Source organism: Triticum aestivum, chromosome 2A (genome assembly GCF_018294505.1).
Source record: "Triticum aestivum cultivar Chinese Spring chromosome 2A, IWGSC CS RefSeq v2.1, whole genome shotgun sequence".
In the NCBI taxonomy this organism is placed as follows: domain Eukaryota; kingdom Viridiplantae; phylum Streptophyta; class Magnoliopsida; order Poales; family Poaceae; genus Triticum; species Triticum aestivum.
This window is the reverse complement of record NC_057797.1, coordinates 40,003,399-40,023,911: the sequence shown is the minus strand read 5'-3', so window position 1 is coordinate 40,023,911 and position 20,513 is coordinate 40,003,399. Positions and strand designations below refer to the sequence as shown.

General features: G+C 46.6%; 3 protein-coding genes across 3 annotated transcripts; 1 reads left to right on the top strand and 2 right to left on the bottom strand.

The window, feature by feature from the left end:
* Positions 1-1,836: 1,836 nt before the first annotated feature.
* Positions 1,837-3,749, bottom strand: LOC123184559 (UDP-glycosyltransferase 92A1-like). The gene has a single exon (XM_044596656.1). It carries the CDS (start codon positions 3,697-3,699, stop codon positions 1,999-2,001), a length of 1,701 nt encoding a protein of 566 aa, XP_044452591.1. The 5' UTR covers positions 3,700-3,749; the 3' UTR covers positions 1,837-1,998.
* A 4,005-nt stretch (positions 3,750-7,754) lies between these two features.
* On the bottom strand, positions 7,755-8,712 carry LOC123184558 (uncharacterized). The gene is made up of 2 exons (XM_044596655.1): positions 8,530-8,712; positions 7,755-8,433 (listed from the first exon to the last, which is right to left on the bottom strand). The coding sequence occupies exons 1-2, from the start codon at positions 8,551-8,553 to the stop codon at positions 7,990-7,992; spliced, it is 468 nt and encodes a 155-aa protein (XP_044452590.1). The 5' UTR covers positions 8,554-8,712; the 3' UTR covers positions 7,755-7,989.
* Positions 8,713-8,931: 219 nt separating this feature from the next.
* LOC123184557 (uncharacterized) lies at positions 8,932-10,657 on the top strand. Its single transcript, XM_044596654.1, has 3 exons — positions 8,932-9,051; positions 9,134-9,401; positions 10,119-10,657. The coding sequence occupies exons 1-3, from the start codon at positions 8,968-8,970 to the stop codon at positions 10,265-10,267; spliced, it is 501 nt and encodes a 166-aa protein (XP_044452589.1). The 5' UTR covers positions 8,932-8,967; the 3' UTR covers positions 10,268-10,657.
* The last annotated feature ends 9,856 nt before the right edge of the window (positions 10,658-20,513 follow it).

The window sequence follows — 20,513 nt, the reverse complement described above, 5'->3', positions numbered from 1 at the left end:
AACTCCCGCCTCCGCACTAAACCCTAGATCGCCTTGATCTCCCTTCTTCCCGCCCCCAATCTCCTGGGCTTCCGGTTCCGCCATGCAGCAACATAGGCTCGTTCTCGAGAACCAACCCTAGCGAGTTGTCGGCCGAGATCGCTAAACGTAACGCTGGATTTGTTGGGTGGACTCCGGCGGCGCCGTCGGAGGAAAAGGTGGACTCTAGGGAAACCCTAGAGGAAAAGGTCACCTTCAGGCTATTAGGAGGAGAGGAGCCGCCAGAGAACGATGACGAAAGAGAGAACCCAGGACATCCAGATTCACGATCAAAGTACGTCACTGGACACTGGTTCCTTGAGCACACGTACGTACGTTGTTCAAGAACCTCGGCATCATGCCCGGCGTTGATGGTTTTATCTGGCAATGCATACCTGTGGACACAAAGAACACACTGACCGCGTGTCAATGAATTTTGGAGAGCACACTTTGTGCATGGTTGCTGCATGAGCACAACACATGTGTGTCAGCTTTAAAAAAAGAATTTCAACATACGTTTTATGACAAATGTTATTGTGTCGAGTTTGAATCTCCTAATTTAAGAAAAAAGATATGTCCATTTATTTATTTATTTTTTGATGTGCAAGGCAGGAGCTCCGTAGATTCTATTAAGAGAGAAAAATACAGAGGTTACGAACTTATAAAGGAAACTGACCAAAAAACATTCAACAATAAGAAAAAAAGGAAAGAGAAAAAAAAACTGCTGATGCCAACCCAAACACACCACCGCCACCCAACATGACCTCATCCGGGGATGATGGTAAACAAGATCTTCGGAAACGCCTTCGAGAAGGTAACGACGCCCGAGGACAATGCCGCCACTAGCATCGGGCCCCGTCGATCAAAAAGCATTCGGTAAACCCCGCTCACGATCACCCCACAAAAACCCAGGATAGGTTCGGCCAATCAACAACCTCCAACACTACATGACCCCATCCAGTCATGTCCCAATGGAAGGAAGTACTCTTCAACAATGCCTCAAGGAGGATGACACCCACGGGGGCCAACATCGCTGGCAATGAACCCTGCCAAAGAACATGGATTTCACCTAGAGCCTACTTATGCCTTGCCATCTGTGACCTTGGGGAGGAGCCGGGCCGCAACGAACCTTGCGAGATCGAGTCACAGCTCCACTTGAATTCCTCGACGGTGAGCCAGACCAAAAGGAAAGGAATGACGCCAACGACCACATCACCATGGTGGACTGTCTGTGATGACGCAAGCACCACCTCCACTACTGTAGCGAGGCCTCTGGAAGCCACATCGCCGTGCGCCAGCTGCACGCACACCTCCATTTCTTCCACTAGCAACTTGGCATTGTAGAACTGTTCCGCCGAGAGCGGCCAGCCGACCATCGGCATGCTCGCGGCAAGCCTCTCCTATGCCGAGTTTCACCCTCAGTGCGTCAAGAAGGCACCTGTGGCCGGGTGCGCTAGGACCTCCACCTGCAGTGCTGAGCAGCGCGCCACCAGCCCGCGCCCGGCAACCTCCATCCTCTCCCCGAACCTGTCCGGAAGGCCCGACGGCGGTGACTCACTGCCGTTCACGTCGGCGGTGGGCTAGACCACCCACACGAACTTGTGCCCGCTCTTCTCGAGCCCTATTATCAGCTTCGTCGCCTGCGACGCGGAGATCGTGTATAGCGACCCGAACGACACGTATAGCATCGAGCCTGGCGGTTGCTTGTCGAGCCACGCCAAGATGGGGCGTTTGATGGGGGAAATTTTGGAGGTGGGAGGTGATGGATTGGCTCTGAATACCAAATGATACGAACCTATATATGAATCACTCAGTAGATCATGGATACAAGGAATTCAATCACGGATACAAGTTTCTATCAGCAAGAAAGGGGATCGGGGAAGCTAGAGCCAGGAGGTGGGAGAGGGGAAAACGCCCAACCCAACGGCGGCCAGTTCAGGTTCCAGTTCTTCCATGCCCCTCCACGAAGATGAGTAGTGCCTATATCTTCAGTTCCTGGACCGCTATCAGCTCCTCTGTGTTAAGTGGGTTAGGCTTCATCCCTCGCTTGGGCCAGCCAGGTCGTCCTTGGGCTTCACCTGAAGTGCCAGATATAGTTGTTCCCATGACAGACGATGTACGCGCCATCGCGTCCAAGAACCTCCGCGTCACTCCAAGCGATGAGTACTCGTCGTCGCTGTCCCTCGCCGCGTCGATCGCCTCCTTCATCTCCGCGGCCTTCCTCCTCATCACGTCACGCACTCCGGACGTCTCGCCGAGCACCCTATCCACCGCCTTCAACACCTCGTCCCTCGTCACGGCCGCCGCGGTGCTGCGTGCCAGCTCCACGCACACCCCCATCTCCTCCACTAGCAACTTGGCATTGTAGAACTGTTCCGCCGAGAGCGGCCACCCCACCATCGGCACGCCCGCGGCGAGGCTCTCCTGTGCCGAGTTCCACCCACAGTGCGTTAGGAAGGCGCCCGTGGCCGGGTGCGCCAGGATCTCCACCTGCGGTGCCCAGCACTGCACAACCAACCCGCGCCCGGCAACCTCCATCCTCTCCGCGAACCCGTCCGGAAGGCCCGAGGACGGCGACTCGCTGCCGTTCACGTCGGCGGCGGGCTGGACCACCCACACGAATTTGTGCCCGCTCTTCTGGAGCCCCATTGCCAGCTCCGTCGCCTGCGACGCGGAGATGGTGTACAACGACCCGAACGACACGTACAACACTGAGCCCGGTGGTTGCTTGTCGAGCCACACCAAGATGGGGCTCCTCGATGTCGTCTCCTGCGGGGACGACGAACTTGCCGCTCGGAGCAGTGGCCCGACCGGGAAAACCTGGACATTGTTGAGCGATTGCCGGAGCATGCTTAGTCCCTTGGGCTCCAGCTTCTCGGCGGTGTTGACGAGCAGCGCATCGGCGCGGGAGAAGGCGGCGATCTGCCTGTGGATGAAGGTGGACCACTCGTCGCCGCCGTCAGCCGTCGCGAGGTGGTCGGTGAGCTGCGAGCGGTGGACGCGGATGTCCGGGAAGCTCGGCAACTGGAAGCACTCGGCGTCGTCGGGGACAAGCGGGACGCTGTTCCAGAGCGAGAAGTAGAGTGCCGAGCCGTAGCCGCCGGTGGTGAGCAAGACGGAGTGCGTGACGCCGGGGTCGCCGCGGGCTACGTCCGCCGTCCAGGCCAGGAACATGTCCGCCACGACGTGCACGTAGGCGCGGGGGTCGGAGCGTCTGAGGCCCGCGATGAACTGGTGAAACGCCGGGCGGAGGGACTCGGAGGCGAGGAAGAGGTCGATGAGCCGCTGGGAAGCGCCGACGGGGCTGAAAGGGAGCACGTGGACAGCGACGGCGTCGTGGTCGAGGTGGGCGTGGATGGACTCGGCTGCGTCGACGGTGGCGACGACGGTGACGCGGGCGTCGGGGCGGCAGCGGCGCACGAGGGCGGCGAGGCAGCGGAACGGCGCGAAGTGGCCCTGCGCCATGAACGGGAACAGCACGACATGATCAACGCGTCGGTGGTGATCGGTTTCCGCTGCCATGGCGATCGAGTCGGTGATGGCGGCGGGCAGTGCCGGTGATCGAATTGGTCTGATCTGATCTCGCGGGTTGGTTTGGATTGGAAGAGAAGAGGGTTTTATAACATCTCTACAAACTGTAAGCTCCCTCGAGATCTGATGGCGGTGCATCCCATCTCTCATCTCTCGTCGTGGGCTGCTCCCTCCGTGTATTTTACTGGTTCGGAGCCCGGGTGTCAGTCGCTAAACGTGCAATCTCCCATCTCTCATCATCGTGGGCTGCTTCGCCGCGAATAAGTAATTTTACCGGAGCCGGGATGTACCGGTGTTGGATCCACCGTGTACTTGGGTTGAGATCAAGTTAGCATTTTTCTTTTTCTATGTGCTTCTTCTGCGCAGTAGTTCTAATAACGCCAAATACAATCTGTCATACCTGACATCTTTTCAGTATGGTACACCATTGTGTATATGAGGGAAGAGAATATGAGCGAAGAGAAGGTGAGTGGCTGCATGCATATAATATTATCTCTCTTCAAAATGACTAGCATTTTATTTCATTGTGGTAGTTAGAATAGTAGATGACTTTTGAAATGATTATTCGCCTTCTAAACCTTTTATAGATTTGAATTGCTTGCGCCATGAATTTTAAAATAAGACCAATATTGGATATGTTTCAACTAATTTTATTTAACTGATTTCAAGAGAACATATTCTCAATGAAAAGAAACATATTTCACTCATTTTACAAGTTTTAGAAAACACACTACACTCGTTTACAAAGGATAGACTTCACTCATTTCAGAAAACACATTACACTCAATTAAATAGGATACATTTCACTCATTTCAGAAAACACATTACGCTCACTCAATTGAAATACATATTTCATACGTTTCAAAAAACTGATTTCACTTGTTACAAAAGATATATTTCTCTCATTTCGCTAGTTTCATAAAACACATTACACTCATTTGCAAAAAATAGATTTCACTTATTTCAGAAAATACATTACACTCATTTTAAAAAATTATCAGTTAAAAACTATTTCACTAGTTTCAAAAATAGATTTCATACGTTTCAGAAAACACATTACTCTCATTTGCAATACTAATCTCACTGCAAATTTACGAGATATATTGAAATGTATTCCGCTCGTAAAAAGTATCAGTTTCAAACACAAAAAAATAATTTCACAGCAAAAAAATGGTTTCATTTCACTTTTATTCAAATAACTTATTTCACTCATTTCAGAAAACACACTGCACTCATTTACAAAAATATAGATTTCACCCATTTCATTAGTTTCAGAAAACACATTACACCCATTTTCAGAAAATGTATTACACTCATTTCACTAGTTTCCAAAATAAGTATTTCACAAATTTGAAACAGCGCATTTCACTGATTTGGAAAACTGATTTCATTCATTACAAAATATATCTCAAAAACTAATTGCAATTCGTATTTATGAAAAAATAATTGAAACATATTTCACTCAGCAGAAATATCAGTTTCACACATTGAAAAAGTTGTTTCACACCAAAAAGATATATTTCACTTTTTTCAAACAACTCATTTCACTCATTTCAGAAAACACATTACAGTCGCTCAGTTGAAATACTATATTTCACTTGTTTCAAAAAGCTGATTACAATCATTACAAAAGATAGATTTCACTAGTTCTAGAAAAACACATCACACTTACTCCATTGAAGAAACGGTTTCACAAGCTGGATTATGGAACTCACAAAGAAAACTATATTCAGAAAAGTGGTTTCAGTCATTTCAATAACGGATTTCAATCATTTCAAAAATTGTAATTTGAAATGAGTAAAATTAATATTTTGATATGATTGAAATAGTAAAAATTAAACTAGTTTAAATATACTCAAGATGGTCTCATTCTAAAGATCTTATGTTCAATAATTTGAATATATGAAAATTTTAAATAATAAAACAATGCTGTAAAAAATATTGGCCATCTAAAAATGTAAACAAAAATAAAATGCAGGGATTGGTCTGAGAGAGAGAGAGAGGAGAGATGATGCATGTATGCGTACATCCCACTGCAAAAAGTACTGCTTCTCCTAACATGGCCCTATTAATCTGACATTGATTTGACTATATAAAAAAATTAACTGCCACAATACATGGTTATACATATGAATGGGTCCCACTTAAACACAGATCGCAAAGCATGTGAACGGTGGATGGTTCGCCGATAGCTCCCAGCACCGGTAAAAAGAGTTGTATGTGCTCCACTGCCTACTCACTCCCCGTGTCTGTCATGTCTTCCCATGCACATGCATTTGCGAACTCACTACGTTACCAATTGTCAGACAACTAAGCATCTACTTTGTTTGGCTGAGGATATGATGATCCAAAATGTGATTATTGCTTTGGACTCCAAACAAGTTATCAACACATTTGAGGAACAGTAATGGTGTTTATGGAGCTATCATTAGTGTAATTAGACATAGAGCTTCTTTTTTGAATTGTAATTTCATGTTTGAAGGTGGAGTATCTAATGATGATGTAGATAGGTTGGCCAAGTTTTTTCATTATCTTGATCCGGGGCGACAAACATGGTTGGTCGAACCCCCATGATCCTATTGGTATCGCACATCATGTGGAATTCGATCAATAAAGCTTGGTTTAACCTCTAAAAAAACTAAGCATCTTGCTTTTCACGTGAGTGGATTATATATTGGCAAAGCTAGGATTAGCTTTGAGCATCTCTAGCATATGTGCTAAATTCTCAACCCGTAAATCGATTTATGATTCACCATGAATGATTCTGCAGGCAGCAGGGTATGATCTAGTGGGTAACATGGGTGTCTGGCAACCCCCCCCCCCCCCCCCCCCCCCAAATTATAAAAATAAATTTTACTACTCTCTCCGGTCCTTTTTACTCCGCGTATTAGATTTTTATAAAGTCAAACATTGCAAAGTTTGACCAAAATTATATTAAAAAATATTAATATTTACAATACTGACTATTCTTCATCCTAGGTGAGAAATAATTATTCTTCACCCACCTTAATTTTAACATCTATGCACCGTAATTTTGCGTTTCGTAAATTTTGTCTTATTTTAGATATAAAAAGAGAACGTAAGAAAACCTATAATCATCGTAAAAAATTATGTTACGTAAAATTACAAATGTAAAAACATAGTGTAAAATGTATATAAAATACAATTTTTGACCTATATTTTGTTATTATGCCAAATTTTATGCAGTACATCAATATGAATGTACTATTTGTATTACAAATGTAATTTATTTATGAAATAAAAATAGTTACATTCATCTTGATTCACTACATAAAATTTGGCAAAAGAAAACAAAAATATAGGTCATATGATCAGAAAAAATGCATTTTATGTATATTTTGCACTATGTTTTTATGTTTGTAATTTTACGTAATATAAAATATTTTTTACGGCGACTATATGTTGTTTCTTACAATCTATTTTTACGTATAAAATAATACAAAATTTATTGAACGTAAAATTACGGTGCATTGCTATTAAAATGGAGGGGGGGGGGGCCTGAAGAATAACTATTCCTCACCCAGGGTGACAAATAGTCAATCCCTATATATATATATATATATATATATATATATGTAGAGAGAGAGAGAGAGAGAGAGAGAGAGGAAAGCAAAGATAAAAACTTTCGCTGGCGCGGCTGCAATCACAAGCGCTCATTTGCGTGGGGATCTGGACCATCCTCTTACCTCATTTGCATTTCCATTGCTTTTTTCATTTGATGCGTTTTTCCTCTTATAGAGACAGTGGACCAGGCGGGCTGCAACATGGCAGAAATTAGGCTGCGATAAGCGCAGTGCAGCAGGGCTTGGCCCACTGGCCTTCGGCCCATGCGGTTCCAGAAGAACTGTTCTTTGAAGGTTCGAACCGTTCCCCTGTTGTTTTTTTTCAGTACGCCTTTGTGTTTTAGTGTTCTGTCCAGACTTTGGAGGCCCATAGCTCACGCCACACAGCCCCCTATGGGCCGTGATCGGGCCGCCATGCAGGGCCCGTTTTATGCGTTCCATCTCCTGTGAACCCCCCCCCCCCCCCCCCCCCCACCCCCAAAATAAAATGCATACCATCTCCCTTGCTTTAACTTTTGCCCAGCATATCGTTTTTTCAGTGTAATACGCAATAAAGCAGAATGCAGTTGATGTTTTTTCGCCTACGAGCAAAGTTGTGATGTTAAGGTATTTTAGTGGTAATTAAAGCGGTAGCAATAATTCATTCAGATTAGGATCTGTCCTACAGGCATTTTGACGATTCAGTACTGAACTAACAGACACAAGCTTGATAGATAGGCACCAACAAAGTCACAAGCCATGGCAGAACCAAAATGTAAACTACAAGGCGCTTATTCAGAAGAGTTCAGAGATAGGGATGTTTCAAGGGAATAGTAAATCATACGACTCAACAAGATGACAAGCCCTCTCTAAATCACTATTCGTGGCGAATCGGCCTCTCTTCCCCGCCGTCTGCGTAGATGCGAACGTACCACGCATCAGGCCCGATGATCTGGAAGGTCAGCATGTCTCCGTTCTGCACGCCATGCTGCTTGACGAACTGCACCCATCCGTCTGTCAGGTACATGGAGTCGCCCCCATTCGTCACCCGATTCATCCAAGCAGACCACACACCATTGCCAGTCCAGAGCTTGATGTACCTTGGGCACGGCCCCTCCATTTGTTCCTCCCATCCGCCCGGTATCCTCATCCACGGCATCTGCTTGTTCTTCACCTTGAAGCGGAACGTGCTGTAGGAGGATTCACCGTGGAGACGTCCAACTTCTGCAGCTGCTCCGACGGATCCGGCAGCCCGTGCAGCGTGGCCCCTCCTCACCCGGCCAGCGATGCTATTCTCAACCTTCACCACGGCCCCGGCGCCCTGCTTTTTTCATTTTTGCAGAAGATGAAGCGTTAGAAAGGCCTTCACCGTCTTTTCGGTGTTTTCGCAAGAACTGGACCGGAACAGAGCACTTACATGACAAGCTGCACTGGTTGCCATCCTCTCGCCCACCAAGAGTCAGCTCCGCCGGAAGAATTTTTGCACAGCCTCCGGTGTTCTTTGTGGTGTGAGGAGCGGGCGGGGGAGGCGCTGGGAACGAACGGAGAGCCTTAATTATGTAGATACAGGAGGAGAACACAGGGGTCCAGGATAGTACAGCAAACCCCGAAGGTGAAACGGGCATTCAATCATTCATTGACCCAAAAACGAGTCGTCAGCCATCACCCTTCCCGGCAGCAGTTTTTGTTTGAATTCATTTCTTCATGCCAACAATCTTTGAAGTCTGACATTTCTCTCGCGGGGACAGAATAGTCGTTGTATACAGTCATTGACAAATCACAGTTTTTTTTACCCAAACACACGCAGTTTGTGTATAATAATGAAAAACAATTGACATTGTTTTGCAGTTTTAACATGGATCCCAACATGAAGCAGCTTCAAGGGACTCTGATTGACATAGAAACAGACGCGGAGCAACTTCTTCTGGCAAGGCATCAGGTCTGTCGGTGCTACTGGCTTTTGCTATTCATGCTAGAAGTCTCAGTATTGATTTGTTTTGATCTGTTCTGTGTATGATCAGCTAGTGGAGAACGATAGGATGAGGAATGCTAACAGGGAGGCCCTAACGGCCCTCCGGAAAAAAGCCAAGACAACTAAAACCAGTGTCCCATCTCCATTTGAGATCGTAATGAAAGAGATGGAAGGAACTTCCGCCAAACAGCTAGTGAAGGAGATATGCTCAACTTGCGGGAATCACGACCCCAAAGAACATACCTGGCTAATGTTTCCAGGCTCAGATATTTTGGCTCGTGTTCCATTTCATGTAGCGCACACTGTTCTGGATAAAGGTATTTACCTTCTTGGATCTTGATCCATGCAATCTGATTTATTTCAATTTACTACTGAAGTAGATTTGATATAGGTTTGCACCAACAACTCTGCCATCGATTTCAATATTCAGGTGGATCATGCTTTCAAAATTTATTCCCATGTGTTGTTAATCCACTATGAGGTTTAAATTAGCTATTGTATTTTGTTGTATTCACCAAAAGTCATTGTTGAGCTCAAGGATGTGGGCTTTCGATACCATCGGCACGTGAAGTAGTGATTGGAGTCGCTGTCTGCTCTGTTCTAAGCTTGCATTTTATCTGCAACCTCTTCTGAACGCAAACTGTTAACATGGTATTTTGCAAAAGCTTATTTAGCCAAATGCGTGAATTATCTTCAAAAATTATGTCTCTGATGTTCATGGTCTTGATTGTCACTGTTTTTGCTAAACTTTTGGGGATTTTTGTTTTCAAGAATATCTTGTTGTAGGACCGTTTCCACTTCAACGTTCAAAATTGGAACTCTTTCTGTTTGAACCCTCCATCAACTATATATATGCTTGTGTGCCCGAATGGAAGCACACCCGACGACGCACGAGCTGGTTCAAGCTCGTGGCGTGGCGGAGCCATGTGCGGTATGCACATTTAGCAACACCAAAATTGTGGAATCACAACTATATATATGCTTGTCTAGCTTGTTGAGATTGTGCTGATGATTGTGATATCCAAACAATGCAGATCAAGAGCATCTAGACTACGAGACCAAGAAGCTGCAAAGCTTTGTCAAGGAGAAATCGTTTGCGATCTCCGAGAAAGGCGCCCTCGCGGACAAGATCAGCCCGGGCATCGTGAGATCCCTCGTCAGCCTTGCAGATAAACCTAAGTAGTAGGCGCATGGCGCAAGAGGTGAATGAATCATGTCTGCCGTTCCCAGTCCTAGACAACTCGAATGTCTCCTGAGATGAAGCTCCCACCGGGTTCACCAACCGTGTTTATTAACAGTCCCAATGCATTTTTACCCGTGTCCCGGTTTGGTTTTGCCTTGCTGTGAGATTTGGTTGCTGCTACGAATGAGAGAAGTGTAGTCGATCGGCATTTAACCCTTGTTATCTATCATCACTAGGTGTGGTGTGTTGGCAAACCTGAGTCCTGAGCCTGAACCTGTTCCTGCACCCTGTTATCTTCATCCATATGAAGTTGTAACAGTATGTATGCCGGGAAAGGTTTTTTTTTTTCTCTAAAATTGTGTACCCTTCTTAAGCGAGGACATGCTTATACGGTGGGCGGGAAAGGTCTTTTTTTCTCTTCGATGACATGTTTATCTGTGGGCTGTGGTGAATCTGAAATTCAAACGACGGTTTCCATGCGCAGGTAGGTATAGATATGAAGGACAAGTTGAGAAAGATGGGGAGGCACTAAGGATGAATGTGCCTGGACATGGAGATGGAGAGCCATGCGGTTGGCAGATATTGCGCTTTGCACCTGTAGGAGGCATATGCATGCACTGTATATAGAGCGGCAATGAGGTTGGCAACCTTCAATGGTGCGAAGGGCATGAGATATCTTGGCCTTTTGGTGTGAGGGTGAGGGGGAGGAGCCCAGCACAGCACTTTTTGCTGTATCTCTGGTAGCCAAGCCATGATCCGCTGTTTTCTGTAAGTAACTAACTGATGAAGTTTGCGATGATGATGATGATGATGATGCCTGGCTGTAGCTTCTTGAGAGCCTGTGCCATTCTTCTTCTTCTTCTGTCTGCATCATGCATCTGGTGCATACTGTGAGTAGCATCTTTTCTTTGTCGTTAAATGCGACTGATGCCAAGTCGTCGTCTTCTTTTGTTTTTCTGGGAGGATGGGAATTACTCCCTCCGTCCGAAAATACTTGTCATCAAAATGGATAAAAAAGGATGGAAAATGTTTTTCTAGCGAGGCAGACGTCTGCATCTGGCGGGTGGGCCTCGCCGGTGTCGGTGCGGCGGATTAGCTGATCAGATCCAACCCACCTCTCTGACTTAACGCAAATGCATTTCCTTAATTAAGTCCTTAAGGCTAAGCATGAGAAAGGGACGGCGATGGCCGGCATGCATCACATGACGACAGAGAGAGAGAGCCGAGGGCGCATGTGATCCCATACGTTGACGTCTCCGTTCGCTTGCTCGCCCGCTGATGTTAGTTAGCTGTACCAAACCCCAACGGTCCAGATCGTCCGTGCAGCGCAGCCGAGCATTAACGTACGTGCACGCCGCGGAAATAAAAACCAAAAACCAAAGCAATCAATGAATCTGGATGCAAACAAACATTGGATCTTTCTTTGAACTTTTTCATGGGGCCACGTTTGCAGCAATGAATATGCTGCCGTCTCATGATGCTGCCGTGGCTCTTTTGCCTCTTCTTTCTACGTGGAGTATACAAGTGGGTCGATCATTGCCGGTTATGGGTGGCGATGATGGGGGAACAAAGCGGAATATGGGTCATTTTGGAAGAGAGCATTGCAAACAACACCGGGTTAAAAATGTTGGGCGGGCCAAACGGATTAGGCTATAGGGGATCCCGAATTTTAGTTCAAATTTACCTTCACTCCTTTGTATATTGGTCTAGGGCTGGGCGGTCCATGGCATTGTTTTGTTCGTGTGTAGCTCCGCCATTGCCGGGTAGAGCAGCGTGTGGCGCCTCTCTTTTGATTCAAGGATTTCAATCCATAGTTTCTTATGGGAGCCCTTTGGATCATAGGACTTGGGTGATAAGATTACTATGGAATACGTTCATTTTCCCCTAATTCAATAGGAATCTTATGAAATCTCTTGACACTATCTTTTTCCTCCTTAAGAAGTCCAATGCACCTGCACTCCGTCACTCTCTCTCTCTCTCTCTCTACTCTCCCACATCAATCCTCTGAAATTCCCATGTTTTCTCCTGGAATCTCTTAACACTATGATGAATTCTTATGGAATCTTATGAAATCTCTTAACACTTTTTGTTCCTTTAGAATTTTCTGGATTTTGATATATTATAGGAACTCATAGTACATGACATCTTAATCCTATGTTTTTTTTCCATTCCTATGTTTTCTACAACCCATAGGAGTGGGGATTCTACTTGGGGGGCTTCTATAGGCTTAAGCCTGCCCTCTAAAAATCCCATTTCAGCTAAATATACCACTTGACGATTATATTGAGGTGCTTTACATGCCACAATTACAATGTACTCCCTCCGTATCAAAATATAACACGTTTTTTGACACTGTCTGAGGGAGTACATGCTAATTAGGCTTAGAAACTTGATGTTTTGGGCCTATCCTTCATTGTCATGCTAGATCCGTCACTGGGTTTGGGGGAGACTAAAATAGAATTTGCCCAAAAATGAGTCGTCAGCCATCACCCTTCCCGGCAGCAGTTTTTGTTTGAATTCATTTCTTCATGCCAACAATCTTTGAAGTCTGACATTTCTCTCGCGGGGACATAATAGTCGTTGTATACAGTCATTGACAAATCACAGTTTTTTTTACCCAAACACACGCAACAATGGGGATCAAACGCCCATGCTAACCGGCGCCCTGCATACTCTCAAACATTTGGGCTCCCGGGAAACGGCGTCTCGTGCAGGTCGGCCGAAGGAGGATGGAACATCCGTTTGCACGTGAGAACACCATATTTGTCTCCCAAGGTAGGATTACTGTTGAAGTGAGGCATGCGGGCGGGGGTCCCATGTATCGATGCTCACAAACGAGCCCGCCGGGGACATCTGCATGCATGGATTAGTGCTTGCCCCCCCCCCCCCCCCCCCAAAAGAATTTTGCACAATCATCTTGTTCATTCGTCTCGATGGGATGCATGGAACAGTGCATGCAACCCTCTGGGGGGGGGGGGGGCTTCCACGTCTTGATGCCCACAAACGGGTCTGCCGGGGACAACGGGACGCACTGATCTGTGCTAGGGCATTGAAAGTGGCGCCACCCCTCGTAGTGTCCGCCGAATAGGGAGGACACGAAGTGTGGATTTTTTGGTGTTACCCTAAGGCTCTACTAGCCACCGCAATTTTTTTCTTGGCACATGAGAGCGGATCAATGTGTTGTCCTCTGGGTTGCATGGACGGTTCAATGCATCCCCCGACTGGCTCATTTTTGTGGGCATTGAGTCATGGAAACCCCCGCCCGCAAGCCTCACTTTTGACAGTAAGTGCGATTGCATATCCGCATAGCGGGATTGGCATGTACGATAGGATGAGAACGGCCGCTACCGATTATGGCTACCGCTCAATAAACGCAAGGTTTTTAATGTGCAAGTATTGTTTAAAATATCAGTTTTTTAAAACATTTGCCCTATGATGTTATTTTGTTTTTTGGAACGACTTATTTTTATTTTAATTTTAGAACATATTCGGTCCCCTTTTTTTTATGAAATTCACGTGACGGTTGGTCACACGGACGGGCGGACCATCGCAAAAGGAGTGTTCACTTCTGGTTAAATTAAGTGATTAAAAAAACTGACACAACGTTCGCGTGCATGCGGTGGCGCCTTGCACTTGTCCAAAAAACGAAGCATTTTCTGATTTTACCTTTTCTCCCCTTGTTTTTTAGGGGTTACCCTTTTTCCACTCGCGATTTCTCGTGTCTGTGCTAGCAGCCCGCATATGGGCCAGGCCTATCGCGCAGTGAGATTGGGCCTCAGATCGCTGGAAGAAAGGGAAACCATAGGTAGGTCATGCTGGCGCACAGGGAGCCTCGCATCTTTATCCTCCCGTGTTCGCTTATCACCCCCCCCCCCCCCCCCCCCCCCAATCCAAAAGTTCCACAAACTTCTAATCTTTCCGGTCCGCCCGACCAACCAGAGCAAGCCCATCCACACCAACACATACCCATCATCTCCCATCCGAAAACTTCTCTTTTTTAGAATATCAAAATCCAGATCTAGGCGCAATGGAACTATCCTTGACACACACAATTAGTCTTTCTCTTCAGTGCGGTGGGGTGGGTTGCATCCAGAATAACTATTGATCTTTTAGACATTGTCGTTTTGCCTAATCTTCCAGGTGGCTTTGAAATATCAAACTACAAAGGCGTTGACATAAACAATTATTTTTCTCATCCAGTCGGTTTCTTGGAAAATAAGTTTGCATCCTACACATCGCTTCAACCTCAACTTTTAACCCAGATATAAACTCTGTTCATCTTACTTTTGCTTACTCGCGTAAAACCTCTAGTTTGTTTTGAGAAAGGGCATAACCGCCAAGATACCCAACTAGCAGCTTGGTAATTTTTTGTATGGAAAAAAGGACTCCATCCTACATTTGTTTTTGTAGATCTCATTATATGACAGAACCTAAGTTTTTACACCCACCGTATCAAAATAGATGACTCAACTTTTGTACTAACTTTAGTACAAAGTTGGGTCATGTTTTTTGGAACGGAGGGAGTACATGTAAACCTGGCATAATTCTCTTCATGAATCGTTTCAGGCGGATATAACAGAGACAAAGTTGGACCCAAAAGAAGAACGGAGGGGAGCCGACATTTAACTGATGGCACGATACCAGCCTTCAACGGTGAGAGGCAGCCCCTACAGTTTTCCACCGCACCCAAATTTTATTTTGTAGTCTGTTCAAATAACCGATCAATCTTCGCCCTTGCTATATGTTTTGAAGAAAAAGTCATCCTTAGAGCGGATGTGTTTTTATCCACCCATCTTACTGCTTTCTCTTTCATTTTTGCACGATGATACAAGCAGGACATCCCTGTGCGCATCAAGGAGGAGAATGATGACGAAGTTACCAGAGCCATACCTCGCCGTATCGGATTTCTCTATCCTGAGTTGATGTACCACAACTTTGCTGTCAACATAACGAAGCCACGTCTGGTTCACATGAGGGTCTGCGAAGCATGGGTGGATATGAATGGCGACTTCCCTAGACAGATACAGCTATCATTTTGAACTGTTTTTAGCGCTGTACTTTTTAGGAACGCTGAAGAAGTTTTAACTTATCATCGTTGTAATCGTGTTATTGACCAGTAGTGGCAGTCCAGAACATCCTGATGTAGCGAGTAGTCATCTCGATTATCTTGCTACAAAGCTAGAGAATGTAGGGATCATATCTCCCCTGGAAATAAAACGCCTGGTTTAATGATCTTAACTTTTTTATACACCATGCAATGCAGTTCTTTCTAAAGGCCACATACAGGGAAACATGCATACCAAACCTGTGGAAACGGACGGATGGAGGTTAAATGATAGACATGAAATATGCACCTGAAACCATTCATGAAGAGAATTATGCCAGGTTCATTGGGATTTGGAGAGGTAGGATGTTTTTTTAGCGTGCTTTTGCTGTGGCCTGGTATATACACATGGCAAATAAACGGATTTATGAACGGGCCGTGTACACCTTTTTTTTCATATCTGCTATCGGCAATCCTATGATGTACTGCACATTGAAATTTTCCGAGTCTTCCAAATCTCGCAATAACATGGCTTGTTCGTTGGTTAAACCCAATAAGCTTGTAGCGTTTTAATCAGAGCGTTTTTTTCATTGTTTTTTAAAGAACATAAAGAAGTTTGTATATAAAAGCATTAATTACACAATAGAATTCCCCAAGCATTGCAAATATTTTGCAAAAGTAGCACGCACATGAACATCTTGTTAAAAGATGCTTCATAATAAGGATGTCAACGGAACTTTTCGGCTTACATGCTCGTCAAGAGCTAAATTAGATATGGAAAAATAAACTTTACCAGCTAGAAAATAATAATATTACTGGATACATAGTTCGGCAAGTAGATACGAACTGATTGGTAGTTCTACACACGGGGGAATGTTTTGGGCCATGGCATGTAGACCGTGGTCACCGACAACCACCGACACTGGGTTGAATGTGTTGATGAGTTAACAACCTGCCTTTTTTCTGTATCAAGCAGGTTTATCCATGGGCAAAAGTCGAACGTGATTATTGCGTACGCAAAGTTCTCTCCAACAGCTCTAATCTTCATGTTGTAAGAAACAGCCTCGCCAGCAGAAGATTCACCCCCACAGCCCTTTGTTTCCCAAAATGATGCCGGAATATGGCAATCGAACAACCGCCGTAGGTTGTATGTACTGCGCAAGATCCAGTTCTTGTCTTGGCTAGCCATGTCACAGGACCACTGCTGCATGCTTGCGCCAAGAAGACGAACAATGCAAAGCTCTGACTTCCCAGACCTTGCAATCATGTAATCCATGTCCATGGCCGTGCTAAATGATTCAGGCAGATCTACTATGCCGAACGCCCCCGATGTCAGCTCACATGAAAAAAGCACACCCACGACATACATCATATACAGTACTCCGTCTATCACCAGCCCCCGGGTGGTTTCATGAGGAATGCAGGGGGGTCATGTATGATAGGGAAAGACACATTGACCCACCATCTGTCGTCCAGGAGTGTGCAGACGCGAAGACAATAAGCACCGGGGTGGATGTACAGACCATCATGTACCTGTGGGCAGCCGTCAAAGAATGCCTTCACGCCGTCGATGACAACGAAGCACGCACAAATAGATGCGGGAGCTTCTTGGAAGAAGTCGTCGCAAGGCAGAAGGTGGCGAGTTGTGGTAATAGGTTCAAGGATTGAGCGCTTGGCGTACCCTCTCGGCGCCATCTTCTCCCTCAGGACAACCTCGCTGTAGCCGGAGAAGAGCACAATGTCGAGGCTGAAGTCGCCGACGAATGCAGCCTCCACCTCCCAGGCATGCGCACGGACTCCCGAGTCCATGACCGGCATGGGGGTAAACTCGACATACCTCATGTCGTGCCCCCACACGCCGTACTCGACAACGATGCCGAGAAGAGGAGGCGAGCGCTCCGCCGTGAACTTGACAAGTATCTCCTCCCTTAGAGCGGCGCTTGCCCACGCCTTTGAGACGACACCACAACGAAGGATGCTTTTCACACTGTCTACCCTAACAAGGACATCTTCCAGCAAATAGTCTAGGCCTAAAACTTGGGACATGGAGTCCTCAAAGCGGGCGCCAAGGATGGAAGGCAGGAGCCGGCAAGTTGCTCGGCCGCAGCCATGAACTTGGGACATGGGGACGACGGATGTTGCCGGGCTGCTTTTTTGTCCTAGAAGTGTATGCTCAAGGAAGAAGAAGCAACCTACGCCTAGAGGAAATGCCTCTGCACCCACGGTGTCTTTGTACTGCGGGTCTGGCCGGTGCAAGAAAGTAAGCCGGGTTTGATTAAATCGCGCGATAGGCCGTGCGGCACACCGACATGCCTACGATGCAATGAATAGGGCTGCAGCATGCGACGAACCAACTGGAGGCCAGCTCCGCCATTTTTCCTTCAGCTAGCAGGTCGCAATTTTTTTTGGAAAGTTGACCAATGGCATTGAAAGTTCTATTGTCGAATAGGGGTGCACGCACGGAGGTGCTTGGTTATAACCAGCGGAAACTAACGAATGACCACACGAGATCCGCCCGCCCCCGACGGACACCCCCGTGAGCCGCGCACACACATGCACCGCGTGAGTGCATGGGGGCTGCTGCGTGCCAACGTTTTTCAGACCAGGCGAGTTTGGGACAAGCATTTTTGGTTGGCCGGGTGAGTGAGTGAAACGCACTGAGGATCGGACCAACCAGACCGCCCGACCCAGGTACTATTTGTTCGAGTTTTTCTTAATCACAATAGGAGCGTATATAGCCGTGATGGGCAAAATCTGACCCCTCGGACGCCCGGAGGGCACGTCTGTGCACAGCCAACTGTGTTCTCGTTAGACTCAAAGGCGCCGTCGTCTCCCACGCCCCCCCCCCCCCCCCCCCCAACGATGACGGTCGACTTTAAATCTATAATGGATCTGTTATGCGACGAGTCGACGGTCTCCATAATTGTCGTGGTTTTGTCACGGCAGATGTCTTATAAAAAGGACTTAGTCGTGGAGCCATCGCGACGGGTTAGCTTGAAGGGGTTAAAGAGGACACAGGGACGCAAGAAAGTTTATACTAGTTCGGCCCCTTCAATGAAGGTAAAAGCCTACGTCTAGTTGTGATAGAATTGATGGGGTTTCGATGACTAGGGAGCAAACAAGCTTCGCCTATGTCTCGAGTTATTGTCTGTTGTCCTTGAACCGCCGCCGAGTCGTCCCCTTATATACACGGGTGACGCCTGTCGGTTCACAAAGTCCCAATACCGGCTCATAGATGTGTCCGGTTTGGTCTCTACTTATTCCAACGTACAATACAAGTTTAACTGCTAACGCCGGTTTACGGCTACAGGCCTTGAACCCACCATGGGCTTTGAGCCCTCATCCGTCTTCTTGGGCTTTAACATACTTAACTACCGACAAAGTTAACCCGGCCCAGATAGGCCGGTTTACGTCCAGTAGTAATATCCCCAACATTAGGCCCCAGATCGATTTGAACATGTTCATGTCAATCCTTTAGCAAAAATCTTCATCTTCAATATCTTCTTGTAGTTTGTTGAACCGCCGTGATGTCATCTTCTCTGGTCGTTGTAAACCGGAGTGACGTCACCTGTCATAACGAAGCTATCCATTATGCTTCCTTGTTTAATAGATCTGCGGAAATCGAGGCGACAGCTCCGTTTCGTGGCCCCTTGATTGTCGCGCCTGACACATGTCCCTTTGCCTTATAAATAGGACCGAAGGGTCATTTCTTTTCGCCCCTTCATGCCTTTCTTCTTCGTCTTCCTCGCGTCACCAGCCTCGGAGCTCCGCCGCCACCGTCAACTTCTGCACCAACCTTGGCCGCTGCATCAACCTGAACGCACCAGAGCACCGCGGCAACCTTCCGCGTCTTCCTCAACTCTGGTAAGCCTTCTACTCTTCTCAACACAGATCTGTTCAAGGGTTTCGTGTTCTTGCAGTGTTCATCACTTGTTCATGTTCATATACTAGCTCCTGGATGCATCTGTGGATCCTTGCTCTGTGTAGCGGTAGGTTTTAGCATCTGCCTTCAGTTTCCTGCTTCGAGACCATAAATCTATATGTATCTCTGCCCATTGATTTAGTACTGTTCTTTCTTGAACCTTGAATATTTTCCTTCTTTTCTGAACTTGCTTCAGATCCGTTGCTGTAGAGAAGTCTTGTGAAATCTCTTTCTGTAAACTTACTCATTTGCTTCAATGTTTAGACCAGGCGGTTTAACTTTGTAGAAAAAATTGCCAAACCGGTATATACCATTAGTCCCCTTGTTGAACTGCCAGACGTTGTTGCTTCATAGAACTCCGGTTTAGATAGATCTGTCTCCGGTTTAACATTGCACATTCCAATGTATCTTGATCAATGCATTTTTGAACCGGGATCTTCTACCTTGTAGATTTTCTTATGGCCAAGCAAGTATATAAGTGCAATTGGGTTCCTTCTCGCGTCACAGAGGCTCAACTGGACGATTTAGTCCTGATTGGCACTTTAGGCAGCAAAGATACCATCCATTGGAGGGCTCCTGGCAAAGAATGCCCTCCCACACCTCAAGAAGGAGAGGTCGTTGTTTTCGTAGATCACTTAGCCCGGGGCTTTAAGCCGCCCGATGCTAAATTTTACCGGGATGTTTTAGCCGACTTCCAACTCCATCCACAAGACACTGGCCCCAACTCTGTTACAAATATGTGTCACTTCCAAGTGCTCTGTGAGGCGTTCTTTTAAGAGGAGCCCATAGTGGAATTGTTCAGAGACCTTTTCCATCTAAACCGCCGTACTGAGTTTACTGACGGCTCCAATACGGAGTTGGGTGGCGTGGCGATTCAGAAAAGGAAAGAGGTCACATACCCTCACACCAAACTACACAGCCACCCCAAAGAGTGGAATCAGACATGGTTCTATTGCAAAGACACCTCCCCTGCTGGTGAGAATCCCTTGCCTGGCTTTTGTCCGGAGCGGCTCAGCAATACTCACCCTTTTCCGCAAAGGTTGACTGCCCAGGAGAGAAGCAAATATGCTCCTCAACTGTCGAAGCTCAGAGCCTTTATGGCCAACGGTTTAACAGGGGTTGATCTCGCTCGCTGTTGGATATCATGGAGCATACTGCCTCTGAGTCAGCGCTCCGGTTTGATGTGCGAGTATACTGGCAGTGTTGATGACCCATTGCGACATTCCAACATCCAGCTCACCGACGAAGAAATCACAGAGGCGGTGAATAAGATGCTGAAT

Bases quoted from the DNA above. Each gene is read 5' to 3' on its own strand.
- LOC123184559 (XM_044596656.1), bottom strand. From the start codon at position 3,699: ATGAGAGATGGGATGCACCGCCATCAGATCTCGAGGGAGCTTACAGTT.
- LOC123184558 (XM_044596655.1), bottom strand. From the start codon at position 8,553: ATGGCAACCAGTGCAGCTTGTCAT. The intron at 8,434-8,529 runs GTAAGTGCTCTG...TGAAAAAAGCAG, and splicing joins CAACCAGTGCAGCTTGTCAT to GGCGCCGGGGCCGTGGTGAA.
- LOC123184557 (XM_044596654.1), top strand. From the start codon at position 8,968: ATGGATCCCAACATGAAGCAGCTTCAAGGGACTCTGATTGACATAGAA. The intron at 9,052-9,133 runs GTCTGTCGGTGC...GTGTATGATCAG, and splicing joins TTCTTCTGGCAAGGCATCAG to CTAGTGGAGAACGATAGGAT. The intron at 9,402-10,118 runs GTATTTACCTTC...CAAACAATGCAG, and splicing joins GCACACTGTTCTGGATAAAG to ATCAAGAGCATCTAGACTAC.